Here is a 23,831-nt window from a genome sequence, read left to right as displayed (position 1 = left end):
TAGCAGAAAAATAAATTTCCTTCATACAGACAAATCTCATTTTTAAATGTAGTATACTTTTTATAAGAGAATGCTGATGTTCAGGGTGGCTACCTGACCGGGAAAACTGGGAAACCGGGAATAAGCCGGGAATTTTAATCTCGAAACATTGTATTATACACTAAGTGAATCGTGAAATTGTGAATGAAGATCGACATACGTTCGTGAGCTTCGTATGAGGGTTGCCTCCACTAGTGTAGTGGAGTTTATCTTGGTTAGTTCTACTCCTGCTCCGCGGCAAGCCCCCTCCCCCAAAAAACACGTAACAATGCATTGGACAATTTAAAATCGGCCAACCGTTCCGAACTTCGGCGCAAAATGAGCGATACACATTAAGCGGTAAAGAGGAGAGCTGTACTAACCGCGATACAATCGGGTTTTATGTATTTAAGCATTATGCAGTCGTCGAAGTGGGACTATAAACAGGCTTAATAGTTCGGTTCATTGAACAATATATGTTTGACATATCCGGTTTTTTTAGTATACCAGAATTGCAGTTGGATTTTTACCAGGCCTGATACAATACCTTTTGGAGAAGAAAACAGTGGGTAAGCTTTAACAAATAACGCCAAAAAAGGCGCGTTTGCGTCCAACATGTTTCACAGCAATGACAGAATGAGCTGAGGGTTGAGCGGCAGGAGAAACATTTATTGTCTAGAATTGGCGGTGGATAAGCGGCATTGTGTGGTACCGCCCTGCTGCTAACGTCTGTCGTGAGTGTTCCCCATGTGTACAACACAAACATTAAACTTTAAGTCACCGCTCTATCCAGCGCTCACCACTCCAGTAATTGATACCACTTGTATCTTGGCCGAGACGTCGGTTGGTCCATGAATGATTGCTCCTCGCACACTTTCCAATGTGTCATCAAATTACATAAATTAAAAAAAAGTGATGTTATGTTTTGATATCACAGTCACATCCAAACTTTGAATGAACTGCGTTTAAACTGGAAAAATTGCAAACTTTGTAAAAATTGTGTTTTAACGGGTTGCAAGAGCTCTCGCGAGCGGTGCCGCAACCAGTGTTGGACAGTTGTTTGCAAGAACTCGACTATTAAAATTTCAATTACAAACATTGCCGAGACATCTCAGCCATGTGTGAACAGACTTCATATTGACTCCAGCTATACAACTGTAGCAAGTTGTAGAAGTACTTGCGACAGTTCTTGTGAGTAAAATTGTTTATATTATGTGACAGTAGTTGTGCAAATCTCTTGTAACTTTACTTGCCAGTGTAAACACAGGTTATGTTGTTGTCAGTCTACAGACGGCAGACGGTCAGCCGACTGAATCAAACAAGCGCGTCAGTTCCGTCGTCAGAGCAGGATTGGTTGCACGACGGCTGGAAATCCCGTAAGTTCTCCGATTAAATATTTACCTAAACTACTTCCCCGCACACGTGATGATCAGTCGGACGATTCGAACTGTTTAAATGTCATGACGAGCCTTATGTCATGTTTCGTAGTCCATGACTGTAATCGAACGAACTCGTGACAAACCATGGCCTTTTGTGCGTTAATTTACTTTGTAGTTGTGTTTTGTCGTGATGTGGTGATTCTATTATATTCTTGCATTATATTAAAGGCTGACACAAAATATTTAGGAGTCAGTAATTAATTGGTAACATCAAATGTGCTTGTATTCTAGGTGCAACTGCATAAGGTACTGTTCTGTACTGGTGTCTATCTACTTATTCTACGGATCACGAACTAACCACACCGGTAACTTCTGTAGCAGATAACTTTCTGATGCATTCTTCATGTATTGGCCGTCAGTGGGATATATATTGAGAGCTACAATACTTTCACCGGACTCTAACCAAGGCTACTGCCAACGATGAGAATCTGGAAAAGCGTGCATTACACATGAATTTCGGACTCCAGGAAAAATGCATTAAATTTTATAGTGTCCCTGGAATTTTTAGTAGGGATGGATCGTTTTCAATACTCGATACTGGGGCTCTTTCTACTCGATTCCGATGCCAACAGAAGTGCTTAAGTACGCTTGAAAATTCACGATTTCATGATATATTACTCATATGGGGAACCTGAATCTCTAATCCAAAAAAATTCTATTCCTGGATGACTACTGATCGGCAGTACGCAAATTACCAATTGCTTTGAAGTTCGTCCACCCCAGATCTCTGACCCGCAATGCTGGACTGCTGTCTGCCCCACAGTAGCACTGTGTTGGTATTTATTTGTTATCTTTGTTTATTCCGTATTGGATATATGTATTTTCCAAACACCACAGAAAGGAAAGTTATTAGGTATACACAATGATTCGTCGATACATCAAAAGACACATGTATTTGAAGTAAACTAAGGTATTTGAAGTAGGTGATAGCAATAAATCATCACCAAATTTTGCTAGCAACAAAATGCTAGAGCACCACAGCTTTGTGGTATTTCTTGCAAATACAGCTGATGACAATAAACTGTAAACGTTGAACTCAGTGTAAGGGTTAAATACAGTATTACACTTGTGTATTTGGTTTGAAAATAGACTAGAGAATCGGAAATTTGCAACCGGGAAAACCAGGAATTTGAAAACATGTTTAGAGTGGCCAACCTTATGTTTTACTTCAAATATATTCCTATGATCTTGTTCTGTATTCTCAGGTGACCACAAACAGTTGAAACCCAAACCTGCTGTGTATCAGTTAGCCAAGAAGTATGGTATGGAGGTATCACTGTTTGAGAGGATGTTGAAGAATGGGTTGGGATGCTCTGTGCTGGGAGTGCAGCATCGTATGAGGCCTGAGATAGCCTCTCTGATTGTACCAACGATATATCCCTCTCTGGCCAATCACCCATCCACATTTGACAGACCAAGAGTGTCGGGCATCGACAAGTTTGTCTTTTTTCTCACTCATAACAAGCCAGAAGACCAGGTAATGATATTTCTTTTAACACTAATCTTGTATGTAATTTTGGAACAAATACAAATCACACTTAACAACTATTAAATTTAATTAAATTTTACGCACTGTAAAAATGTTGGATAATTTTGATCTGCTTTGTTTTTAAAACGTCAGTGTAGGTCAAATCTATATTCATTAGATGTTTTAAAAGATGGCCATGTCCTTTACAGGGTGGCCACATGGCTGGGAATCTCCTTCAAGAACCGGGAAAATATCAAAAACAATTTTTCTGTCTCTAAGAGCTTATGAAATCAAGAAATAATTTGTCAGCTCCTTGAATCAGGGAAAATAATAAACAATGTTTATACAATGTTGAAGATGGAGCTTTTATTGGCTACTGTTAACTTAATTAATTACATTTAAAACACTCAAACGAATACTTAAAACTTTTATTTTGTGAGTTATAAGTTAACAAAATAAAAGTTTTAAGTATTGGTTTGTATGTTTGAAATGTAATAAAGTTAATGTTTATACAGAACACATTCAATTAAAATTACACAACTTTAGAGACCAAGATGGGATTTATTACTACTTTAAAGACCAGTGGGGCGTAGGCCGGAGAGATTTTCAAAGTAAGTATAGGTCAACATTCATCCCAAGAACCATAAGAATGTTCATGTAAACTGTCAGTACAATCGATTGAGTACAAACAAACAAAGGCACTTTCGCATTTGTAATATTATTAGGATGGGCACAAAATATACCATAATAAACTTCTCAAGGAAATAAAAGATCTGGAAGGCAGTATGATATTATTGAGAAGTATCTTTACAGTCTAGATATAATGTATTAGCTTAAATTGAATGTATTAATTTATATTATTGACTTTTGTATTTATATTAGTAACTTTGAAAAAATTATTGTTTTAATTTTGTCCAATTTGTTTATAGTATTTGTAGGGTTTAGGTCATGAGGGTTGATATATAAACTACAAAATCTAGAATCTGGAGTCCACGTGTGTCTGTAGAGATACATAAATAGCTATGTTATGTATAAGTAATATTTTGGTTATAATTTGTATTTTATATATTTATTTTGGTACACCATCATGAGTCTGCTTTGCCCATTCGCGAACAACACCTGATAGGCAGTATTAAAAATTACTGATTGCTAAAACAAGTTTTTGTAGTTCTTTGTGTATAAATAAACTCGCCTTCGGCTCGCTGGGGGCTACGCCCCCAGGCCCCCAAAGTAAACGCTTGCAAATTCGGGGATAAGCGGAATTCGGTTGACTGGTTAAGTCCGGACATTAAGTAAATGACAAGGGATTTAAAAATTGACCTTTTTCATAGATTTTTTTCCGGATTCGTAAAAACTTTTGACTTTGAGGGCATTTTGCGGTTAAACCGTTAGAGATACGACAAAAAGTGACTGGACCTTTCTTGTTGGAAATTTAATTTTGTCTTTCGATTGTGCCCTCAGATCTGATCTACGACCTATGGTTTAGCCAGAAATGAGCTCGGGAGAAAAGTCTGCACGGGTCAGCTATCTTGAACTGTTTAGTATAAACATAATAAAAACCGACCTCAAGGCAGTATTTTAAGTCGAACAGGGGGTTTAATATCACCAGGAGACTATCTAGTCAAGGCGAGAAATTCCCTGGGTGGGTGATTAATGTTAAGGAGGTTAAGACAAGAGGGGGTTTAATTTCGTCAGGATATTGTCTGGTCATATGAACAAATTCCCAGGGGGGGTTAACGTTACCGGGGGATAAGTCTCCAGGGGGTTATCTGGTCATACCAGGATCTTCCCAGGGGGGGGGGGTTAAGAGATTTGGTGACTGGTAAAATTCGGACATGAGGTCATGGCAGGAAATTCCCTGGGGGGGTTTAATGTTACCAGGGGGGTTAACACATCAGGGGGTTGAATGTACAGGAGGTTATCAGGTCATACCAGGAAATCCCCGGGGGGGGGGGTTAATATTACCGGGGGTTAATGACACACTTGGGCCTTTTTTAGAGGGTATTGTGTCTGTGAACATAATAAATATTCCTCTGTCCCTATCTACTATTGACGCTTAGCTAACGCTCAGCCAACTCCCGAAGTCACTGAACCTTTTCTGTAGATCACGTGATTTCCTAAATCCCGTTTAAAATTTGTTTTGAGTTACGACCAACCGTTTAGCCGCTATCAAGCCCGGAATGTAAATTTTTAGGCGAAAATGTCCAATATTTTCACTTAATCGCGTTTTGCGGTCAAACTAAGGGAAATATAGTAAAAAGTCACTGGACCTTTTTTGTAGGTCATCTTATTTCCTAAATAAAAAGTTAGTCTTATTTTGACCTCCGACCAATGGTTTCGCCGCTATCGACCCCAAAAACAAAAGTTTCGCGTAAAAGTTACAACAAAATTGTACATAATCACGTTTTTCGGCCAAACCAATCGAGATAGGGCAAAAGATTACTGGACCTTTTCTGTAGATCGCGCAATTTGCTAATTTGATGGGTCAATCAGATTTGAGCTACGACCAACGGTTCGGCCGCTATCGGGCTTGAAACATTATTTTTATCGAAAAAATCTCTGGAATTTCAAATGTTCGAGCGTTTTGTCGCTTAACCATGGAAGATAGAGCAAAAAGTCATTAGACCTTTTTTGTAGTTCACTTCATTCCTGACCATGAATTTTCCGTCAGATCCGAGCTAGCTCCAACGGTTCGCCCGCTATCGGGCTTACAAAAAATGCCTGCAGGGGTGAAGAATGCGCGATTTTTTGGGAATTTTTTTTGAGGGGTTGAAAATGAAAAATTCTCACTTTTCGGGATTTTCCTGGTGGTTACACGTGGAAAGCTATCTGTGTACCAAATTTCAAGTCTCTAACTCATCTGGAAGTAGGTTAGAATTAGTATACGTGAGTGAGTGAGTCAGTCAGTTACACATGCGGTTGTATATATATTAGATTATGAAACATACAGTAACAAATAAATTTTACATAAGGGTAATACAGCGTGACAGTGTTTATATTTGGTTTCAAAATAGAGAACCAGAAATTTTTGACCTGGAATAAAAAAGGTGTTTTGAGTAGCCACGTTGCATTAGGGTTCTAAGTACAATTCGCATATTATATTTATTTAAGTATATGATCATTTTGAGATAGTTAGATAAACATTTCCAACTGTATAAGCTCTTAGATTAATCTCCATGTCTTGAATCCGACTCACTTTGTCCATTCATGTATTGAATCTTCATTATATGAGGTGAGTATATAATATGGGAAAAATAAAAAGTTTAATAAATTAATTTCAGACATTTTGACACCTAAAACATAAAAATCGGTCAAGAAATAATGTAGATGTAAACTTTAACTGTTGTATGTAATGTAAATATAAATACTATGTGTATTTATATTTACATTTTTTGTTTCTTGTACGTAACAACAAATGCTCAAAACACAGAGAATTTGTAAATAATTGTATAGTAGAATATACTTTGCTCACAAAAAGCTATAAAAAATTGAAATAAAAATAATTTATCTACTCCAGTAAACTTCCACTAGTCTGACACTGATGGTCCAACACTTCCAATAATCCGGCAACAAACCTAAGAAATGCAGCTTTAACCCATTCTGGGCAAAAAGGCACAGCTTGTGTCCTACCACTTAGTGGATCAGAGGTGGTAAGCTTCACACGCTTTTCTTCTGTTCTGCATTTAGCAATAACCATTGTATGTTTTTGACATTTCTGCTAGAATGTGTTTGAAAGCTCTCAGTCAGATTTGGTGTTTGTTGTTATCACAGTAATACAATAAACAACTGGTAAAATGAGCTCAGATGCTCTGTTACATCATTTTTATTTGTAAATGGTAGCTGAAGAATATAAAGGTGTTTCTGAGAGTCTGGTTAGGGAGCACGACTTATCATCTTGGTGCCTGTAAGCTTGACCAAGACCCATTTTGTTCGGCCGACCAAGATGCCGCCGAAGAATATGGTTAGAGAGCACGACTTATCACTATGCCAAATCTACTATGCCGATGAAACTAGCCTACTTTGGTGTTCTTTCCCTAACTCAACTCTGTCAGCAAAAAATAAAAAATATGTAAAAGGCTTCAAGGCACAGGCGCTGGAATTCTGGGAGTGAGACCATGTAGGGAGCTGGTGGTTCCTATGGGTCCGTATCCGACAGTCTTTCAAGCGGAGGTCGCAGCCATTATGGAATGTGCTTGTGAGAATCTTTGTCTGCGATATAGGGGCAAGACGATTAACATTTTCACGGACAGTCAGGCAGCGCTGATGGCGCTGGATTCTTGCGCAATCAAATCCAAACTGGTTTGGGATTGCTATCAGACCGTTTCCTCCCTTGCCAGAATCAACAATGTAACCGTTTGTTGGGTTCCGGGTCATGAGGGGATTCTTGGGAACGAAAGAGCTGATGCCCTGGCCAACCAGGGCTCAGCAACAATCATGACGGGCCCTCAACCGTTCTGCGGTGTTCCAAGGTGTGAATCGTAGTAGGGTGGTAAGGTTGTCTCGAAATGGATTCGCGCGGAGCATGAGAGAAGGTGGAGGTTGCATCCGGGTTTGAGAGTGAGCAGAATGGTATTACAGTCACCTTCCTCCAAGGTGGCTTCGGACCTTCTCTCATTAAACAGATCAATGTCCTCTAAGGTCATTGGTCTCATTACGGGGCATGGTCACCTGAAGAAACATCTACACAGAGTTGGCATCCTCCAGGAGGATCCGCTCTGTGGAAGGTGTAATGAGCAGGAGGAGACTGCTGAGCACCTGCTCTTTGATTGCCCTGCAATAGCAAGAGAGCGGTATGCCATCTTTGGTAGCTTGGACAGGGGTGGTGAATTTTCCCAGGAGGACTTGATAGGTTGTCTTCGGCGGTTCGTTGAACTGCTGAAGTTGTAGACTGGTGGGCCTCATGGTGTTTCCGGGGTGCGCAAAAAGCCCTTGAGGCTTAAGTGCATGGCAGTAGGCCGCCCCAAGGAAAAAAAAAAAAAAAAAAAAAAAAAAGGCTTCAAAAAGAACAAGAACCATTTGACAGTTTCGTTTTGTGTTAATGTGCCTGGTAACCACATGATGAACTTTTGTGATCGGAAAGTCAAAAAGTTCAAGGCCTTTAAAAGCTATTATAAACTTGCAAGTAGTTTAGGGGGCCTAGGCCAATGCAGAGATAAGTTTAGATTTGTTCAAGGATTTGTTAGTTCATAATTTTGTTCCAACTGTAAAAGAGTCTTTAAATGGTGGTTTATCTGAAGATAGTAAAGCTGTGTTGGTGCTAGACAATTGTTAAGCTCACCCTTAAGTAATTGAATTGACGTCTGGGAATTTTTTACCATGTACCTCCTAGGAAATGTCACTTCTTTGTTTCAACCAATGAATCAAGAAATGATACAAAATTTTAAATGTAATTTCCTACAGTGTTTAATAACCTCAGATTATGGTGATTTACTGTCAAAAGAAATTTAACTTAAAAGATGATATTTTTAGAATCACTTTAACCTGGAATAAGGCCAAACTTACTAATCTTAGAAGTTTTGAAGGAAACTTTGGACCTAAACCTAAGAAGAAGAGGACATTACTGTTACAGTCCACAATATAGCTGTCATGGATTTGGTGAAAAATTGTTCCCAGGAATAAATAAAGAAATTGCGACAAGAAGTCATGGATTCGATAGATATTGATCGTGGAGAGCCTGTTTTAGAAGAAAATATTATAAAAAGTGCATTAGGGCACCAGTCAGACCTTCAGTCTGTGGATGCTGAATCAGATCATGGAGAAATTGATGATCCTGAGTCAACATTCCATCAACGTGGAAGTAGACAAGTGCTGGTATTGATACACTTATAAGATTTGTTGAATGCAACAATTCTTACAGTACCACGAAACTTGTAAATTTATGTAGATTGTAAAATCAATTTTTGAAAAAGAAATGTGATAAAACACAGAGATATTAGGGTTTTATTAAATGAAGTACATTTATGAATATAATCCAAAGATATAAACCTCTTTAAAAGTGTTTTTCTAGGCAACAAAATTTGTTCATTTCATGTTCAGAATAAGATGTATTTTATTTATCTTCTTAACACATTCACTGCGGATGACAAAATTAACTGGCGACAGAAAATGCAGGATTTTTTTGTTTTTTACCTACCCAAAACAGAGGATAGCCAAAAGGGTTGTCCAAGGTATCCCGGAAGCTACGTTGGCCGGAACGGGTGACGTCATGTCCGTGCCGAGTCTACTCGTCATCCGCACCGGGTGCCGGTTCCCGTGTTGTATGTGCTCGCAGCGCACTAGGTTTCGGCACAAACACTTGTGAATTACACATATATAGTACATGAATGACACGTAGATAGTACATCAATTACACGTATATATTACGTATTGGTTTGAAAAATATATAACATCAAAAACAGTTAACACTCCTCCCTCCCCGAGTAAAAATTAGAAAAAAACTATATACATCCCCACCCACTGCCAAAGACTAAAAACTACTTATTTGTCCTCGTGATACTTATCAAAGCAACTGAGTTCATACAGACCTGGTTTGTCAGGGCACACTGCACAATAGTACACTGTTTCCTTACACTTGCCTTCTTGGTAGCAAACGCGGCACTTCCAGGTAACTGACTTGCCGTTTCCTTCGCGCTTCGTTAGTTTGGAGAGACGATGCATGCTGTTGCGCGTCTGTGTGATGAGCAGTGGGGCTTCCTTTGAAGGGAGCAGGTCTTCAAGAACACGAACTCGGAGGTCATACAGGGACAGTCTATCTGAGTTGTACATATTGTACATGTAAAAAGAATTTACTACAACAACCTGGAGAAAGTGCAAAAAAATGTTCTTGTGCCATTGCAGGGTTTTGCGCTCACAGGGGTAATAAGATACCATTTGGTCCAAGCGGTCATTCCCCTTCATGTGAGAGTTTTAGTACATGATTGGTTTTGGCAGCGTTCATTTTTGGTTTCTCCTGTTCGTGGTTTGGACCATCTCGTTGTCATATTGTGTGGAGATGTAAGTCACCGTTCGCTTATCCCTCCATTTTCCAATCATGACACTTTGGGCATAGTTCGCTATCGTTTCACCTTTGCCCAATGCCTTTGCCTTTACTGCTGGAGGTGTATGAAGTCTGTCGATGGGTAGGGTCCCGGTGGTGTAGGTTGAATGACGTAAAAGTTTGGATGATAAGACAAAAGTATTATAAAAATTATCCTTGAATAGGGAATGGCCTTTCCCCAGGAAGTCACTCATCTTCATGACGACTTTGACAGAATGACCTTTGCCACTACAAGAGTCATGGCTCCCGGTGTAAACATGGAAGCGCAGCATGAGTCCCTCGGGTTTATTCGGAGAATAAATTTTGATTCCATATTTGTGACACTTGCCTTTTACATACTGGCGGAAGACCAGTCTGCCACGCCACAGTACCATCTCTTCGTCGATTGTCAGTTCACGGTCGGGATAATATATCTGTCGCATCTTATTGTTGAAATAATCAACAATAATTTGAATTTTAAAAGACCGGTCGTTAGCAGGTTCGGGGTGATCAGGAGTATCAACTCTTGAATAATGCAGACATCTCAAAATGCCAAGAAATCGATCTCGAGACATGTACTCCTTGAACATAAGAAAGTTCAACAACCGATGAGTTTTCCAATAGTTGTTCAATCGATTCAATCTGATGTTATGTTGCCAGTCAACAGTAGAAGGCCTAAGAACGTTTTTAGTTTGGCTGTCACTAAGTCCTTCCATTTGGTCGAGACGCGGGAGTAGTGGTGGGACCACAAAATAGTTCCAGGGCATACAGGTTGGTTTGTCTAATGATTCTCTAAATACACGGTGTCAAGAAGGAGATTGAACCAGTCAATTGGTTTATTGTCACCTGGAATGGGAACGATCAAGCCAGGTTGACCAGTGAACGGCAGGTCACGTAAACCAGCCATGTCTCTGGCCATGCCGGTCCACTGGGGGTGGGGGACGCCGCCTTCACCGTCCCTAGAACTGTTTGAACTCGACTCATTGTCTTTATCAGATGAAAAATTATCGTCAATAACATTATCGTCTTCCTCCATTATAAGTACATACACTTACACAGTCAACAGACACTATAATCCACTCACACAATATCGCAAAGCATAGACAACAAACGAAAATGGCTCACCGGCGGTGAATTGCACCAACTGACTCACCGAAACAGGCACACGTCGCTATGAGTGTTACAGCCTTCCCGGGCTACTGCTCAGCTCACACTGAGGCAATATGAAAGCTGCTGCCGTATGCCGAGCTCGCCCGTCCACTGCCCGGCGTGCTACATTCGCATGACAAGCATGCTCGTCACCCGCAGTGAATGTGTTAATAAATATTTATAGGTACAATATTTGTCGTACACAATCAGTACATATTTCTTAATAAGATACACAACAAAACATCTAAACAATTTAAGTTTGTTGGTAGGTCATTGATTTTTTAAATGTAGGAAACATTTAGTACTGTTTTCATACAACACTCTTTACCCAGCATTTTCAATAATCCAGCAACTTGTAATTCCCAAAGATGCCAGATTTGTGGAAATTTATTTTGATATAAAATGGATAATTATTTACTAAACAATTCAGATATTTTTAAATAAACTTTTCTTGCCTGTTTTGTTAGCTACAAAACATACCTCAGGCTTTACAAGTAAAAGTGAATTAAAATAAATGTTTAAGAAATTGTTCTAAAGGAAATTAGTTGAAAATTAATGGATGAGCTTATATCAGACAATAGGGGCAAAAACTATAATCTAAAATCAAAATAATTAAACAAATGTTATAATTTTATCACTTCATTTTCAATTAGGTTGGACAGAGATTTTAAATGAAAATGGTCGTGAATCTCAGTAAAATAAAACAAAAATCAGAATTAATTTTGTTTTATTTTCATAATTGGTAAAAAAATTACAGTTCAAAATTATTTTGTAATTAAGTGGGAAAAATCACTGGATAAAACAAAATAAAATTCTTAAAATTACTTTCAATCTGCAGAATAGTATTTAAAACACTGTTGTATTAAACATGAATCGGTTAAGTTTTGCACAATAATACCGATTCCTGTGCAATACTGGTAGTTGTGTAACAAAGTGATAAAGCTATCAGTCACTGCTATCTACCAGTTATCAGCTCTTGACTAGTCTACATATCAGTTATTGGAGTGGGTAGTACATTACACTTTGAAGTTGAGGTTAACAAATAACCAATTTGATCAACTTCTTCCACCAGCACATATAATAAACAATCTTAATTTTCAAAGGCAAATGCAAATTCCTCACATTTTGCACAATGCTTGTATCACATATCTCACGCCAGGAAGCATTAAAAGTGGTGAATGCCTCTAAGTAGCTCTAATCTATGATCAGTGTACTTGGAATTTCTCTAGTGTCAGTCACGTTTCCTCCTTAAAATTTGATTTTTTATAACATTACATAATAAGTTCTTAGAGCTCCTTCTTAGAGTTTTATTATATGTGGTAATTGGTCCAGGAAGACACACCGCTTGCGGTGGCAGAGTCACCGAGGACAAGCACTCGGCAAAAGACTGCTTGCCGATTCTAGCTCCGGATTCACCAGATGGCTGATGGGGCTGGGCAGGGATCGGGTTAAGCAAGTGATTGCCTTGATCACTGGACACGGCCACTTCAGGAAACACCTAAACACTCTAGGTTTACGAAATGAGGACTCGGAGTGTAGACTCTGCAATAAGTCTGAAGAGACTGCAAAACACATAATACTGGACTGTGAGAGACTGGGAGCAAGGAGAAGGGCTCTTTTCGGTGATAAACAACCAGGCGACGAACCAGATGCTAGTATCTGGGAAAAGCTTCTTAGCCTAATAAAGGGCACGAAGATAGGCTTACCCCTCTAACATCAAAGGGGCACACAATAAGCTCAGGTTGACATGTGAGGATCTATGAATCCACCCCAATATCCCAAAGGATATGTGGTAAAAGAACTAAACCTATTCAATCTATCAGATTTTTCTATAATCTAATCAATCTATATTATTGATAATTATTATTAGTATCTATATTATCTAATCTAGATTAGATTGATGTATGTAAATGAATTATTTTCAAGAATTTGTAAAAGTAAAATGGACTGTAACAGATTTATTTACAACATGAAATTAATTATTACTTGCTATATGAATCTCAGCCATTATTTTGTACATTCAGATTTAGCAACAACCACAGGTATATTAAGGTTTAGTATTTTTTGAAGTGACTAATGTTGAGCTAACATACAATTTTTAATATATATAATATTGATATAAGAGCCGCCTGCCTTTGTCCTTTGTCATCAACCACACTACTACAGGTAATTCAATATTATTCTTTTATGAGTCTACTGTGACTCAATTTCTTCATTTATTCTCTGACATTCAGCTCTTAAAAATATAACTTTGAGCTCAATAATGCTACGTACTTTGTGAGAGTTAAAAAATGTAGAGGGTATTTTTATTCATGAAGGAAAACCACCTTAATCCAACTATACATGAGTATATTTTAAAATAATCCTTTTTTAAAGTTTTTTTAGTTTATTTCAGATCTTAGTAGCAGTAAAAGACACATAGTTGTTATATTTAGGTTTTCACTGAGAATAACTTTAATTGGATCTTGCATGGGTTGTTTTACAATATTTTTCTAACATATTTTGGAATTTTTAGGCACTGATGTTAACTATTTTCACTTTTAAAAATCAAAATTGTATCTAAATTCTTAAGAAAATATTTTAAGTATTATAGACTCCAAAGTTTTTGCAGCAGTTTGAGAAGAGGCATTTTTGTGGTGCCAAATTAAACTCTTTAATGTTCATGTCCTGAAGAACTTCTGGCAAGCATTATTCATTGTACCAGCTTGCTGTGACAGCCCTTTGTCCTTCTTTAACACATATGCATACATTACTTTCTTAACCAACATTTGTTTCTAGACCATTGTAGGAAATAGCTTGTCTTCAAACATCCATAATCAAATCTCTTCTTGAGTTGGAACATCATAATAATATGGTATGTCAATATTGCTACTAGTTACAATTTTGGAAATGATCCGATGACAACCTTTATTAAGCAGTTGGAAAGTCTGCTAGCTGGTTTTAACACTAAGTTTTTTTCTCATCTATCAAATAGTGAGATATCCATCCAGGAGTTATCTTCTTGACTTTTGAAAAGTAATGCAAGATTACTCTCGCTGCTGTGTATATTTGTTGGAAAACCTCAATCATTAAATAAGAACAGTGTCCGTCCTCTTGAATCACAGTGCACCATATCTAAGTTTTCTTGAGTGACGTCGAAATGCAGCCTTCCCGAAGTTCATCATCTTAAAGCGAATTATGGTCCCTTTGAAATCCTGAATACCACTTGAAAACAATAGCTCAAAATGTTGCTTCAGAACAAAATGCAATTTTTCAGTGCTTTCTTTTTGATACAAACCAACTTTAAAATCTTAAAAAATCACAGCATCAAAATGTTCTGATATTTCCAATCAGACTATACAAGTACACTGTAAAACCCATGTTGCTGTCAGGTTTGACTGACGCTTGGACAAACACTTAAGAGTGATAAGATTGTTCCACTATGCACTGTCTTCCCGGTATTTGAAAACTTTCAGAATGACCTTGTAAACATAATTATAAATTTATTTATTTTAAAATTGAAAATGTATTTGTAATAACGTCTGAAATCAAAAGTTAGTATTTTAGTATAAAGTCATATAGAATTTGTTTATTTTGTATGGAAATTATATCAAACAATAATTATAAATAACCTTATGTCCTAAACATGTTTCGATTAAATACAAATTAGAGTAATAACAGCGTAGGTTGTGTGTAAAATCCATGATTGATTAATGACGTGACTTGATGACAAATTAAGCTACTCTTACAAAGAATTTGGCAGTTCGTACATGTAAGAATATTTCAGTTGTTTTTTTTTTTTTTTATACTCATAAAATGATTGTGTATTATAATTGTAAATAATGTACTATATAAATAAATATTTTGCTGATTTGATAGTGTAAGAGCTCAGTGTTTATTAGTAATATAATGATACTGGTAATACTAATAAACTGTAATATCAACAGTTGCCAGATTCCTCAAGTAAGCAGAACACATATGAAGCAGATTTCCTGATTGCATTGTGTCAATATTTACTGCTGCAAGGTTACAAGCCTGATGAGATCACCATCTTGGCAACTTACTCTGGACAAGTGTGGTGCCTCAGAAAGGTACAGATTACACCACCTGTTATTGGGAACATAATTATTGTATTGGTAAATGTATTAAGATTTATCATCCTAAAATTCTAGTTTTACAATTATTCAAATTCTAGCAGTCACGTAAAAAGTCTGTTTATTTTTATTCTTCACAATATTTTCACTTTCTGTAGCATATTATTTAATAATATTTGGACTCGTACTATCATCTGTATTGACAAAAAGCAGTGATATCAGTGTGCAATGAATAAAATGTAAATCTAAGCCATTGTAAACAGCAGTGAACATAGCGTTCTATAATGTTAAAACTATTAGCTAATATAAATAATCTATTTTGTGAAAAAACCAATAAAACAAAACATTGCAGTAATGACAATTTTTCCTCTATCTAGTAGCATGAAATAGTTCAGACTGTATAACTCTGTATTACTCTGTACTAGATGGTTTCTGCCACTTTTTCTACACTATTTATTTTTGTTTAAGTGAAAGTTTGGGGTTTTCTTCTCTATCAGTAATTAATATTTTGCCCAACCAAATGTTTTAGGAAAAAAGAAGACTTGCTCTCCAGAATCCTGATTGGAGAAATGTGCGAATTACAGCTGTAGATAATTTTCAAGGAGAAGAGAACCGCATCATCTTACTATCATTGGTGCGAAGCAACACAGAGAACAGAATAGGGTTCTTGAGTGAGGAGAATCGTGTTTGTGTTGCATTGTCGAGGGCCAGAGACGGTCTATACATAGTGGGCAACATGGACAACCTCACAGCCAGTAGTGCCATATGGCCTCGTATAAAACAACAGCTTGAAGAGATTGGTGCCGTTGGTAAGTTTTAACATTATTACAGCTTCTTGGTGGTGTAGCATATGTGGAACTAAACAATATTCATGATGGAGTTGATTAAAGAAATTGGTAATGGATTTAAGAGGGTTCAATACCACCATTGAAGTAGAACAGTAACATAGCCTTACTCTTCTCATGTTTCTAAGAACATAGAGACCGAAATAACAAACAAGACCATTCTGAAAATGATCCGTTACAGTACAAAAACAAATGAAACAAAATTTAAAGATCAATTTGGCTAAACAACATGTTTTGTATTCAATCAAAATTTTTTAATAAGTGTACAAAGTTACAACAATGAGGTAGTCAATGATAAATTCAACAAAATATGCTGATTATTAATGAGCAGTTAAACAACATTAATAACTCAATTAGTATATTTAAGTTATGGATGCCGCTCAGCAACACATTTACTATTCGGTTATTATTTGTCATATCAAAATAAATTTCATATAAAACTATTCATCTAAAAGTAATCTATATTTCACTATTCTCAAATACTTTTCAATAACAAACTCCTGTTCTTGAGTGATTACAGTTCAAAATTTAATGGCCGCCATTATCTAACATTTTATTTTATTTTTTTAAACAGTTCTTTATTAGACTAAACATTTTACAAATTTTGAACTTTATACCTTTATTTAATTTAAAGATATAATTTCTCCCTGAAGACAAACAAACTGATGGTAAACTAAGCAAGATAGGACTATACTTTGTGTAACGTTTCTTACTTATTTTGACCTGACAAATAAAATAGTAAAATTTGAGTAATTTATAGACACACTATATATTAGTCTTCATGCTTTCCTGTTTTGTAGGTACCATTGTGTTTAATTTTTTTCAGGTTTGGTGTGAAACTTTACTTTATGGTTTAAAAGTACTAATAAAAGTTGTTGCTTTACACTTATTTTCTGGAATCTCTGTAAATTCCTGGAATTTGATCCAAATTACCTGGATATCTTGGGGAATTTAATTCCAAGAAATTTCTAGCAACCCTGTTTTTTATTCGTTAAAGCAACTTTCCGAACAATCCTGTTTTTTTTTTTCAAATATACTAAGAAATTTTTCATAAAACTATATATTTTCATAAAACTATATATTTTACAGTTATTCTTCTTATATATGAGATAACCTCATGAGTGGTAAGCTTCACTAATGCTTAGCCAAATCCCATGGACGGATATGTACTATTATTGAACTCAATCTTGATTATGTAGAAATGAAAATTCATTCCCATCTAGCTCTATTTGTTCTCGAGATACACTTGTACAAGCAGTAGGTTTCACTAGCATTGTCATATCCAATGAATGGACATGCACCATTATCAAATTGGAAGGATTTATACAAAATTTAAAGTCATAGCTCTCATTTACAAGATATCCTATAGACTAACAGAATCATTAAGAGTTTTCTAATATGTAGTCAAGTTTACATCAACAGAAGGCTGGGTGAGGGTGGCATTTAATAGCCAAGTGTTGACTCTGATTATTACAATGTCCAAAAACAATCAATATTTATAGTTAGCATCCAAAATCAGGACTAGGATGAGTTTCACACTTCCTAGTGATTGACCTCAGTGCAAATCATATCAGCAAACTGATATGATGACAACTATAGGTAAAGACTAGGATAAGACATCAAAAGAATAGTATTTCAAACACCTTGAGACATTCCACCTAATTTAAAATCACTTTCTTTCAACAAGTAACACGATTTTTATTCTCTTTTAGATTTCTAGGAATAGTTATTGATGATAATTTAACATGAAACTTCCATATTGAATACATTTTCAAAAGGTTATCCAGAGTATGTTTTTTTACTTAGACACATAATGAACTTTGTACCTGAAGACTATGTAAAATCTGCAAATTGTGGCTTTTTCAATCTATAATGAGGTACGTATAATATGAGACAATAATGTTAAAACTAATGACATTTTCATCCTGCAAAAGAAGACCATAAAAGTTATAATAGGAGCAAAGCTACTAAAGTGTTGCAAACTACTTTTTATTAATCTAGAGTTACAAGCCATTGCCAATTTGTATATTTGTGATTCAACATCATACATCCTAAAAATATATTGCCTCTCATTTTTAGCAGTTATATAACTATAATACTAGAAATAGAAATAATATTACAATAGAGCATTGTAGGCTGAACAAAATACAACACAGTCATGTGCTAACTTCTCAAAAAATGTACAACAAATTAAAAAATGTAATTTAGAAGTATCCAACAAAACTTTTAAAATTTAAATGATTGCTGAAAGATCCATTTTAAGATCCGTCAGAATTTTGCAGTATGCAAAATGTATTTCTATATTGTTTATTTTCTACTCTATATTTATTGTTATTAATTTTCTATTTAGTTCAATAATAGTACTTTTTACATTTAAGTACGTTTAATGTTTTAATATTACAAAACACATGTACTAAATGTGTATTAGAACGTTTTTTTGCTTCCTGTAACACATCCAAAGTTTAATATGAATGTGCAGGAGGAGCTCTAACACTGCGCTGTGAGAGACATCCCAGTGAGATGATCCAGGTGTCCACTGCTCAGCAGTTTTCCAAGTCACCGCAAGGTGGCTGCTTACTTAAATGTGATACAATTTTGGAATGTGGCCACTTGTGTCCACGTGTCTGCCACATCATTGACCGCTACCACACAGAATACAAATGTTCTCAGTCTTGTGAGAGGTACATATCCACCAAAAAAAGTTTTAAACTTAGTATTATTATGCACTACTCGATTCTCGACTGAGCATAGTTGAAAAATGTGCCTTTTAACTGGTATAATATTATTCTAAATTAAGTTGTTGAAACAAAACTTATTTAGTAGCCACATTTTTACACTTTAACTTTATAAAAGTTTTGAAGGTATGTCAAATATTATGTGTTTGAAACCATTTGAAACCAATTTGGGTAAGTTATTAATTTCCAAGTTAAAATTATCACTTACCATTATTAGTTTACATTTTTAAACGTATTTGAGATAGATAAAAATAAAAAATATAACAAAATTATAATGTTGTGTCCATATGGACGTTTGATTTTGGTGTAAGATGGTGTGCCAATTCATAACTTATTAAATTTAATTCATTCCATTAATTTTTTAATATGGTTTAGTTTAGTGTATAGCTTTAAGTTTATAATAATTCTCAAAATTATTGTTATATTTAATAGCGTGTTAGGTTACTGACTTTTTTTGTCATCTTTGTGTTTTATTGAGAAACTGACCAAAGATGGAAAATAATATTCGGTTTTACTCACAAGGAATTTAAAGTTTGCTCAATTTAGTCCTTAAGAAATCAGAAATATTTTATTGTCATTAAGCTTAATTACAGCGATAGACAAAGTCAGCTTATTCATTTATGTATATACAGATAAATTAATAAATAAAACACATACTATATCACGAATAAATAAAACAAATACAAACAAACAATTACGGTCTATAATTTAACAAATCAATGGGAACAACAAAAATTAATTTTAAAAGCATAAACATGTAATATCGCTGCTTAAGAAATCTGAGACTGAGTAATAAACATTATTCTTGAACCAGTTCTCTAATACTCTCTTAAAATTGTTTAAAGGTACAATCCATGCATTTTGTGGTAATTTGTTAAACAGTTTAATTTTCATAAACATATGGCTTCCTCTAGTTTTTTCTAATCTTACTTGAGGAAGATCTAAAAAATACTTCCTCCTTGTATCATACCCATGTACTTGTTCCCTGATTGTAAAGCTGGGGAGGACTTCTTTTACACTTACTAAACAACAGTAAATATAAAGATTTGGCAGTGTCATAATTTTATACTCTCTAAATAGAGGAACACAAGTTTCTCTGTCTGATACATTTTTTATTGACCTAACCGCTTTTTTTTGCCATATGAATGCTCTTTGTGCACTAGTACTGTTTCCCCATAAAGTTACACCATATCTTAATTGCGATTGAAAACGGGCATTATAAACTAATAACAATGTTTCAATAGATCATAAATTCTTAACTTCCTTAGAAGATAAACTATTCTAGATAGTATTTTACAAAGGTAATCAATATTATTAGGTCCAATCCAACTTACTGTCCAAACAAATACCTAATAACTTAGCAGTTGAAGTACTCTCTTCTAATAATAGATTGTTTAAAGAAAAAACTATTTTCTCCGTCTTATTACTATTTACAACAAGTGAGTTTGCTTCAAACCATTATAATGCCATTTTTAATGTTTGATTTTCTTTGTCCATTAATTCATTTAAATGTTTTGTGCTGTTAATCAGAGTAGTAACGTCAGCATATAACACTGACTTACATGTCACATTGAATGAGAAATCATTGACTGCCATTACAAATAAAAAAGAGCCTAAGATCGAGCCTTGAGGCACACCTCTGGTAATATTCTTAAAGCTAGATTTATCATTACATTGTACAACCATCTGTTTTCTGTCATTCAGATATGACCTTAGTAAATTAAGCTCATTATTTCTAATTCCATAACTGTGAAACTTATCCACTAAAATTTTGTGATTTATACAATCAAAGGCTTTAGTTAAGTCAATTAACATAGCAGATGTTGTCATACGCTCTTCAAAACTCATTGGAATATTATCAATTACAGCCTCTACTGCTTTGATTGTACTTCCCCCTGGAATAAACCCAAATTGTTCTTGACAGTATACATTATTTTGGACAAAGTAAAAATGAAGTTGCTGTTTAATGTTTAATTCAAATATTTTACCAAGTATAGGTATTAAGGAGATTGGGTGTTAACTTGAGGGATTTGATTTGTTCCCTTTCTTGAATATTGGACACACTAGTCAGCTTTAATGCCTTGGGAAAAATCCCTTGCTCCAACATCTTATTAAATAACCATGTAAGAGGTGTTACTATTCCTTCAATAACATTTTTTATGGTTTTATTGGAGAATCCATATATATCTACACTACTTGAATTACTTAATCTAGAGATACAGTTTAAAACTTCTTCTGCTTTAATCTCATGCCAATTAAAAGTTAGGTTTATATCAATATTTTTATGTATAATTAGGTTAAATTATTAACTAGGTTTAAAGCTTTATTATCAGGTACACTTTTACTCTTATTAAGATTTAAACTACTTACAATATTAACAAAATAATCATTAAAGAGGTACTAGAATCTATAATACACTCTGAACTCTGGGTTGTTGAATTAGACTCTTTTTTTAATTATCTCCCAAGCAGCTTTACAGTTATTACTAGAGTTTGCTATGTAACATTCATTCTCAAACCGTTTGGCTTAATCTATTCGTATTTTATACAATCTTTTTGCTTTGATGTAATCTTTTTTGTAGTCTGGTTCCTGGGCTGTACCTTTGCTAAAATTATATCTATCGTAGAGGGCTAATTTGTACTCATTGATTTGTTTCAGCTCAGGTGTGAGCCATTTTAATTTTACCTTCTTTTGCTTATCCTTAACCTTAACATCTTTAACTTTACAATTTTTCTCAAAAGAAATCATCAACAACTCCATAAAATAATCAAAGGCTTGTTCTACATCATTAAAACAGTTTAAAATACCCCAGTTTGTTTGAAGTATGTCATATTTAAAATTACAAATTGCTCTATCACTCATATCTCTAATACATTATTTTACAAATTTAGGCTTATTTTTACATACATACACATCGAAAAATTGAGCAAATACACCAGAATGATCAGATAAATGTGGTTCTATAACATTACAACTAATTTTATTTCTACTGATTGGAGTTACAATGTTGTCTAGGCAAGCCTCGCCCCTAGTTGGCTCATTGTTTAACAAATACATGTTATGTGATCTTAAAATATTTAAAAACCACTCCACTACTGGTTTATTTTGTCGTACATTAATATTGAAGTCTGAAGAAATTATATACTGTAAATTATTGTATTTGTCATGTAAAAATAATAAAAATAAATCAAGAGTATTTAAAAACTGTGGTACATTAGAGTCTGACGTACGATATAGAGTGACAGTTATTAACTTAAGTTTAGGCAAGAGAATACCTGCTACCTCAAAAAGGCCTGTTACACAAAAAGGTCTTAAATCGATTGTTTTAAATTCAATCTCTGGCTTAATATAAATAGAACATCCACCACCTCTTTTAGATAGATTATCCCTAGTAAAGGAATTAGCTAAAATAAAATTATTTGGAATATACAAAGAAACTTCCTTGTTAAACAGCCAATGTTCATTCACCATGAAAATGTCACAATAAAAATCATTCAAAAATAAGTTTATTAAGTTTAATTTATTTCTAATTGACTGGGTTTTTAAATGTAAAATACTAAGAGGTGATGTTTGTAAGTTTGCTACGTTGTCTGGGCTGTTGATGCTTAACAGTAGTTTCCCGTAGAGGCCTCCAAGTTTCCCGCCAATTCCACGCCAAGCGAAGAGGGCTGCTGCAGTTCAACGTTGCCCTGTTCAGGGTGCTTCATGCCTTCATGCCTCTTCAATGAAGAACCCTGAAGTTCTGCACCGCCCTGTTCAGTGTACTTCTCAGATAGTTCCTCTTCATTAAGGCTCAGCTCCATATTGACCAGAGCTTGGTTTTGTGCATTACTGCCCATCTTGTTTATTGCTTTTGATATTTTTTCTGCTAACCAAACTTTCCCCCTGTAGTTGTAATGCATACCCTGCCGGGTGTGAAAATGCCTTTCTGCCTCACTTGCTTTTACCAGCGTGACGTTTAGATGCTGTCGACAAAGTTCTTCCAAAGAAATATTTGTTTTCCTAACCTCTTTATTTACACACGACCATGATTTCAGATTGTACCTATTTGGTAGGTCCACAAGTACAATATGTGTATGTTGATATTTGTTTAACATACGAGTTAACCCCTCAAGGGCTTCGCTAGCCTCATTTCTGGCCACATGTTAGTACATGTTTGTACCACATATTAGGATTAAGACATCATTCTTTTTCAAATTTATTGTCTCTAATTTTGTATCATTTAATATATCCTTGGTTCGACCTCTAGGCCTAACAAAACCACACGCATTATTCGACTTGCGCGTTTAGTTAATATGATATGCCAGGTCACGCCCATGGCTGTCACCATAGATGTAGTATTCGGATTGTGAAACTTCTTTATCGCCCACATCATCTTCTTCCTCCCCCTCGTCAGCCACAGCCAAGGGTGAAAACCCATTTGTGCACTGTAAACCTTGAGGTGACTGTGGATGCTTGGGGGTGGCCAGCTCCTCTTCTAGATTGTGTTATCCAGGGGGATGATGAACCTGACAGGTCCACATTGGAATGTGATTGTTGTATGGCTCGGAAGCAACTCAAGCAGGTTCTCTTAGATGTTTGTATTTCTTGAATTTTATTTTCCAAACACCTGATTTCTTCCTGTAGGATTTTAGATGCTGTTTCTTAAATTTTCACTTTCCAACTTTTCCTTTTTTAATTCCTCCAGGATAATCTGCGTCTGATAGTCCTGTTGTGTCGAGGGATGCTTTTTTTTTCTGTTCATTTAATTCTTTTAACTTGTTTCGCAATTCCCCATTTATCTTTTTTAGCTGTTTATTTTCTTTTCTTAATTCGTTTTCTGTTTCCTCTTCAATAATTGAGATGAGGTTCTCGTTATCTTCTTTTTCATTTTTAAGTTTTTTTTTTCTAAAGATTGTATTTGGCTTATTAGTTCTTTTTCTCTTTTATAAAATATTTTCTTTTGTGATTCGATGGTTTCTTCATCGTGTTGTATCTTATCTTCGAGTTCTAGTACATAGAGAGAGCTATTGTTCTTCGCTTTATGTAGTTCTTGTTTAAGTTCCTCATTTTCATGTATGATAGATTTGTTAATCTCATCGGCAAGAGA

The 23,831-nt window shown here is 35.3% G+C and overlaps 1 protein-coding gene across 3 annotated transcripts in view; it reads left to right on the top strand.

The window, feature by feature from the left end:
* The window catches only part of LOC124359554 (NFX1-type zinc finger-containing protein 1-like), a 138,019-nt gene that overhangs the window by 40,921 nt on the left and 73,267 nt on the right, over nt 1-23,831 (top strand). For all 3 annotated transcript variants that reach the window (XM_046812398.1, XM_046812401.1, XM_046812399.1), the window contains exons 5-8: nt 2,663-2,934; nt 15,016-15,159; nt 15,692-15,971; nt 18,487-18,688. In XM_046812398.1, the coding sequence (XP_046668354.1) occupies nt 2,663-2,934; nt 15,016-15,159; nt 15,692-15,971; nt 18,487-18,688 (898 nt within the window). The remainder of the gene's footprint in view (nt 1-2,662; nt 2,935-15,015; nt 15,160-15,691; nt 15,972-18,486; nt 18,689-23,831) is intronic.

Source organism: Homalodisca vitripennis, chromosome 4 (assembly GCF_021130785.1).
Source record: "Homalodisca vitripennis isolate AUS2020 chromosome 4, UT_GWSS_2.1, whole genome shotgun sequence".
Taxonomy (NCBI): Eukaryota; Metazoa; Arthropoda; class Insecta; order Hemiptera; family Cicadellidae; genus Homalodisca; species Homalodisca vitripennis.
This window is presented reverse-complemented; position numbering and strand designations above follow the sequence as displayed.